Source organism: Buteo buteo, chromosome Z (genome assembly GCF_964188355.1).
Source record: "Buteo buteo chromosome Z, bButBut1.hap1.1, whole genome shotgun sequence".
Lineage (NCBI taxonomy): Eukaryota > Metazoa > Chordata > Aves > Accipitriformes > Accipitridae > Buteo > Buteo buteo.
Genome location: NC_134204.1, coordinates 20677173 through 20683172, shown reverse-complemented (window position 1 = coordinate 20683172; position 6000 = coordinate 20677173). Strand labels below are relative to the sequence as shown.

The window sequence follows — 6000 nt, the reverse complement described above, 5'->3', positions numbered from 1 at the left end:
ACCAAGACCTCACTGGCCTCCCTCACAGATCTCCCTCCAAGCCCAGTTTCCCCCCCCAGCCCCACCAGGCAGCTCAAGCCTACCTGGGAGGTAACAAGCAGTTCCTGATCCACAGCTGCAGCACTGATGAAGCGCCTGTATTCAACAGAGCCAAGCTGCCCATCCTTCATTTTACTCAGCTGTTTCTGCTAAGCACTGAGCTCTTCCACCACCCAGCCCCACGAGCCATGCCTCTGCTTAGTCCTCTCCACCCTTTGTTCTTACTATTTCTTTAGAAATTGTTTTCCATTCTTTATTAGAGCAGTTTCTGCTCCAGCCTTATCTCTCTACCCTCATTCCTTGAAGCCAGGTCTAGCTGTAATTGCTACCTGCCATTGGGCATCCAGGGGAAGAAGCCAGTGGGTCCTAGTGGGTGAAGTTGTCTTGATCTACACCCTGCTCCCTCAGCCCAAGTCAGGAAGCTTCTGGGCCTGTCCTTTTGCTACTGACTCACTGTTTCTGCACCACAAAATCTGCAAAAAATTCAGAGGTGAGGCCATCTGCCTTTCAGAAGGCTTAATAGCAGCCAGACAAAAAAAAAAAAAAAAAAATCTGAAGAAAAATGCATATTTAACCTACACTGTATCTGCCCAGTTTTGACCTACGCATTAGGTAAGCCAAGCTGTGCATCATTCTTCTGATTTCATTTCAGTAAAGTACCAGCCTCACCTCTTTGGAGAGGTCAGGCCTTTCCCTACCTCTGCCCTACTCTAGTAATGACGCACCACTTTAGTTAAGGGCACTTCTACACCCCAGGTTACTTGCACAATGCCCTCACCCTCACCCACAGGACTGTGCCTGTGCCTAAAATCCCTTAAGGATTTTACAGAAGCTCCAGCTTTTTTCTAATCCCTCTTCAATCTTAATTTTCCCATTCATACAACAGGAAAGCATTCTAACATCAGGACCACCTTTGTTAAGCAGCAAGAGAAAGGTTATTCAAAGAAAATTAAGGTCAACCACTTGCAAGGTGAGAAATACCAAACCTGACTGGAGGCCAAGAAGCACAATCCTGTGCAACCTTCAAGCCCTTGCAGGCATGCATTACTTGTTAGCTTTTAATTGTGTAAGCACATAAAATTGACCTGGCAGGACACCTGCCTTACTAAGTATTTTGGTTTTCCCAACTTAACACATGATCCATACTGTGCACAAAATGCAGAACTACAGCCCTCCTCTTAAGTGTGCCTCTAGTACTCTTGTACTGAGCCCTTCACCAACATTAACTTACCTTCATATCCTTGTCATTAGCCCACAGTATGGTCCATTTTCTCTAAATAAATAAATTACCAAGATTAAGATAAAAATTCTCAGAAACATCCACTAAAATCAGTATCTCACTTGCTTATTGTTAAACTGGCATATCCTGACCAGCTTTATGCTCTCTCAATATAAAGCAAATAAACATAAAAAGATAAGAGACAAGAAATAAGAGAACCACACCAAACCTCCACATGAACCATCTAAGGTTTATACTTTCTTACAGTGCAGCTGCATAATTTGAGATCATCACATGCAGCAGATGTTGGCTGTAATCTTCTAACACAAGACTAGCCACTAAGAGACAGGGAGGAATACTTCACTGGCATCAGAAGACAAGAGTCTCACTTTCAGCTACATAATCTGGATGGAAACATACTGCAGACCTTTCTTTTCAAAATTATGAGAGCTTGTGCCTGCTCCTATTTGCTCCCATTTATTCTTGCCACTGAAATTTATTTTTGCCATTGAGTTGTACCCAGTTTTACTTGCCTTCAGCCTACCTGCTGGGGTCTGCCATGCTTCAGTCGCAACCCCAGTGACCTGGTCAGCCAGGGAAAACTGGTCCCATAAAGTTAACTATTTGGGAGTTAAGTGACTGAGAACAGATCCTTGCAGTGGAAGCATAAGATAACCATAACCACAGCCAGTATCACCAGTTCCACCTGCAACAATGTGTTCATTTTTCAGCAGTTTCATCAAACAAAAGACTAAAAATTAAATTATACTAATTTATCATTTAAGTGGAACATTAAGATATTTCCACACTGCACTTTCAGGATAACTAATTCATTAACCTCAAGTAAGAAAATGTTTTTATTCTGTGCACAGATTATTTGTATATTCCACTTTGGAGGTGGACAATGAAAAAAATCAGAGCAGAGAAAAATGCTCATGTGAAGACTTAGTAAAATATCTGTGTACTTTACATTCATACTTGAGCTTCTTTTTGAAACAGCTTTCCAATGCAGACAGAAGTATTTCTCAGCTTTTGGTAATGAAGCATTTACTTCATTAAGTTAAGCTTGGCATAAACAGCAGCTTGAGTCAGTAGGCCCACAGTACATGTCAATGCCTTACAGACCAGCTCATTTCAAACATTGTCCTTTTAAACAGTGTACCTTTGTTTTGGGGTTGTGTGGCAGGGTTTTGGTAGTGGGACAGGGGGCTATAGCGGTGGCTTCTGTGAGAAGCTGCTAGAAGCTTCCCCGGCTCCAAGTTGGACCTGCCTCTGCCAAGGCTGAGCCCATCAGTGACACTGGTAGTGCCTCTGGGAGAATGTATTTAAGAGGGGAAACCTGCAGTGAGTAGTGGGATTGGAATGTGAGAGGAACCCCTCTGCAGATAACCGAGGTCAGTGAGGAAGGAGGGGATGAGGAGCGGGGGAGGAGGGGATGCCCCTGCAGCCCGTGGTGAGACAGCAGGCTGCCCTCCCCAGCCCATGGAGGGGAGCGGGGGAGCAGAGGCCACCCAAAATGGCCGGGACTCCGTGGCTGAGGCAGTCTGTGACTGAAGGACTGCAGCCCACGCAAAGGACCCACACTGGAGCAGTTTGTGAAGAACTGCAGCCCATGGGAAGGACTCATGCTGGAGAAGTTCATGGAGGACTGTCTCCCATGGGAGGGACCCCACACTGGAGCAGGGGAAGAGTGAGGAGTCCTCCCCCTGAGGAGGAAGGAGTGACAGGGACAATGTGTGATGAACTGACCACAACCCCCATTCTCCGTCCCCCTTTCAATGTAAAGGTTAGTTCTAGGAATTTGGAACTGTAACATCAAGATCTTTTGCCATCAATAACAACAGCTACACTACAAATGGCTAAAGAGCAGTTATGTGTGGAAGTAGAACAGTACAAAAGTTCAGTTAAGGAAAAGAGTTGTAGTGCACATTTTAGCCAACACGCTACATTGCCCTTTGTGCATACAAGGTGGACTCAAGGATTTCCACTGTAAGAAAGAAATCACTTGGCAAACAAAACACTGTGTCAAGCTGCCCTTTTTTTCCCCTCATGGACTTGGACATTTTAAGACAGAAGCTTTACAAGACATTACATAATTCTTTGTCTTTATTATTAAATGTGAAAGTCTGACTTGTTACATTGTCACATTGCTATTCAGAAATGCTTCAGTGATGAAGGAAGTCAATGCTGGGTCAACCTAAGTCCTCATTCTACAACATTCGTTTACAAAGAAATTATAGTAGCTTTCAACACACCCAACACAACATTCCTTTCTTCAGAGAAAAGTCACATCATTCTTCCTCTAATGGGTAAGTTACTACATAAATTAGAAATTTTTTTTGGACAACACATCCCCAAATTTTTGTAAGATCAAAATGGTCTTCTACAGATGTTACAGAAGTCTTCACACATCATCATCATCTGATGTATCACTGCTGCTTGTCTCAGAATCCTCATTCTCCAGAGTGGTTTTGAAAATGCTGTTTTTCCAGGGGCTAAACTTAAAACCACAGATGATGCCATTTTTCAAAATGCCATTTTTCCGAAGGCCATTTTTTTGTAACTGAAATGAGAAAACAAGATGTATTTAAGAGAAGGAAAAAGCTAAACACAACAATCTGTTGCATTTCAACATTCTCTACATCTTCATCTCTGGGCTACATTAGATCCACAGCACTACCTTTTCATATATACACACAAAGGAAAACTCCCCTGAGCGCCTTCACTTCTGGGCCAGCCACCGGTATCCAAGCACCTCCAATAGCGCTAAGCTCCTGCAGTCAAGGAGAGCTTACCCTCTTCTCACCCACTTCCTCAGACGTCTTGCCCCAGTGATCCCTCCTCCCACATGGTGTCTCCTGCGATGTAGTCCCTTTTTCCACAGTGCTGCAAACATCTGTGCTAAGAAGGGCAGGGTCTGCAATAAGGAAGGGGCCTAGAAGAGGAGAAGCAGCAGGGAGGAATGGGTATCCCAATCTGTCTACCTGATGCAGTTGGAAAGTCAAAAACACTGGAGAGAAAGGAAACAACTGATTCTACAACAAAAAAGGAATTACTGCATTTCCACACATAGTGCAAAAGCTGGGCAATAAGCCAAGCATTTAAGAGTTTAATATTCCATATGCTCTAATTGTGGCTAGACTTACAGAAATATCAAATGTTCAGATTTAACATTGCACAAGATTCTCCCTTCCAGCTCCTCCTCACTGACCCCATCAGGTATATACAAAATTCCTAATCTAAAATAAATAAATAAATAAATAAATAAAAAATCAAGTCTAGATTGCCTTTTCAGACTGTTACTAGTGAATTAAATGTCTCTCAATTTCCAGCAGAGAAAATTCAGATTTTGGAGAACCAAGTAAATTGCATGAAAACCTTGAAAGAAAATTCCCTTTCCTCAGGCCAAGTTGAGGAGCTGGAAAGCCTGTACAATTCTACTCCCAGCAACGCTGAAACTACTCAGAGCACTCCCTTACCCTTCCCTTGATATTTTGAAAAAAGGCCCTACCTACAATAAGCACTGGTCCCCTATTCTTTTAAAGCAACTATTCTTCCTAAAGCACAATACTGAAATGGTACTGAAACGGCGATACCCCTAATCATCAAAATTACTGCAGGTCCTTCTCAAAGGTAGGCATTTAGGGTAGCAAACTACAAGTTCATAATGGAACATTAACTTAGTGTTACCTGTTCACTAATGACTCTGAACTCCCTCATCTCATCCTCTGTTAGTGGAGCACATGTTTCATCATTTTCACAATCTTCCTGCCAGCCCATCTCCTTTAACAACCTTTAAATTAAAAAGGACAACATTAAGGAATTTGCTACTTACACTCAAGACATTTCAAGCTCTGCCTACATATATGTGTAAAGATCTGTAACAAATGGATTAATCAGTCCATAATTTTTTTTAAACAAACTCTTATATAAAAGTAGGTTAAAAGCCTTACAAAAGATATATAAAGCATATAAGTTGAGAAGTTCTCAGGTCCTTCACAGATGACCCTGCTTTATCACTACCCATGGCAAAAACGGTACCTTCATTTTAAGGCAAGAAATCTGTGTCAGGTGGAAAAGTAAGAATGTATTTCCTTTGCATAACTGCTCTGCTGGAGCAGCAGTGTACCCCCTTGAAAACGGTATGAAGAGACAAAGACTTACACTGAGGGAATTCGCAGGTTTTCCTGGATAACAGAGCAGCCATGAGGAATACTGGTGGTGCTCCTCCATGGGAACCAATTCAGGATGCAATGGCCTCATATAGTTTCTTTTTTCTAGCACATGCTAATCTCAAAGCCAGGACAGGTTTCTTTGCAACTGAGTCTCACCCAACAGCAGATGCTGCTATTTCAGCACAGACAGACTACAACTAGGAGTGGGTTTTGAGATGAGAGGAGGAAAGGAAAAAGGCAGATTCCTCCTCATGATGAAGCTAGAGATATCCAAAGGTTCAATGATCAATATGTTTTAGCTAGTGCCTGTCCTTGTTTCAGCTGGGATAGAGTTAACTGTCTTCCTAGTAGCTGGTGCAGTGCTATGTTTTGAGTTCAGTATGTGAAGAATGTTGATAACACACTGATGTTTTCAGTTGTTGCTAAGTAGAGTTTAGTCTGAAGTCAAGGATTTTTCAGCTTCTCATGCCCAGCCAGCGAGAAAGCTGGAGGGGCACAAGAAGTTGGCACAGGACACAGCCAGGGCACCTGACCCAAACTGGCCAACGGCATATTCCATACCATGGG

At 42.8% G+C, this 6000-nt stretch overlaps 1 protein-coding gene across 12 annotated transcripts in view; it reads right to left on the bottom strand.

Annotated features, from left to right (window-relative positions):
- Positions 1 to 3335: 3335 nt before the first annotated feature.
- Positions 3336 to 6000, bottom strand: part of GPBP1 (GC-rich promoter binding protein 1) — a 38578-nt gene continuing 35913 nt past the window's right edge. For 11 of the 12 annotated variants that reach the window (XM_075021531.1, XM_075021532.1, XM_075021530.1 and 8 more), the window contains 2 exons: positions 4949 to 5051; positions 3336 to 3821 (listed from right to left, as the gene is read on the bottom strand). In XM_075021531.1, coding sequence (XP_074877632.1) covers positions 3663 to 3821; positions 4949 to 5051 — 262 coding nt within the window. In that variant the 3' untranslated portion in view covers positions 3336 to 3662. Of the gene's footprint in view, positions 3822 to 3846; positions 4194 to 4948; positions 5052 to 6000 lie in introns of those variants that run through there. The other variant, XM_075021533.1, reaches the window with a different exon arrangement.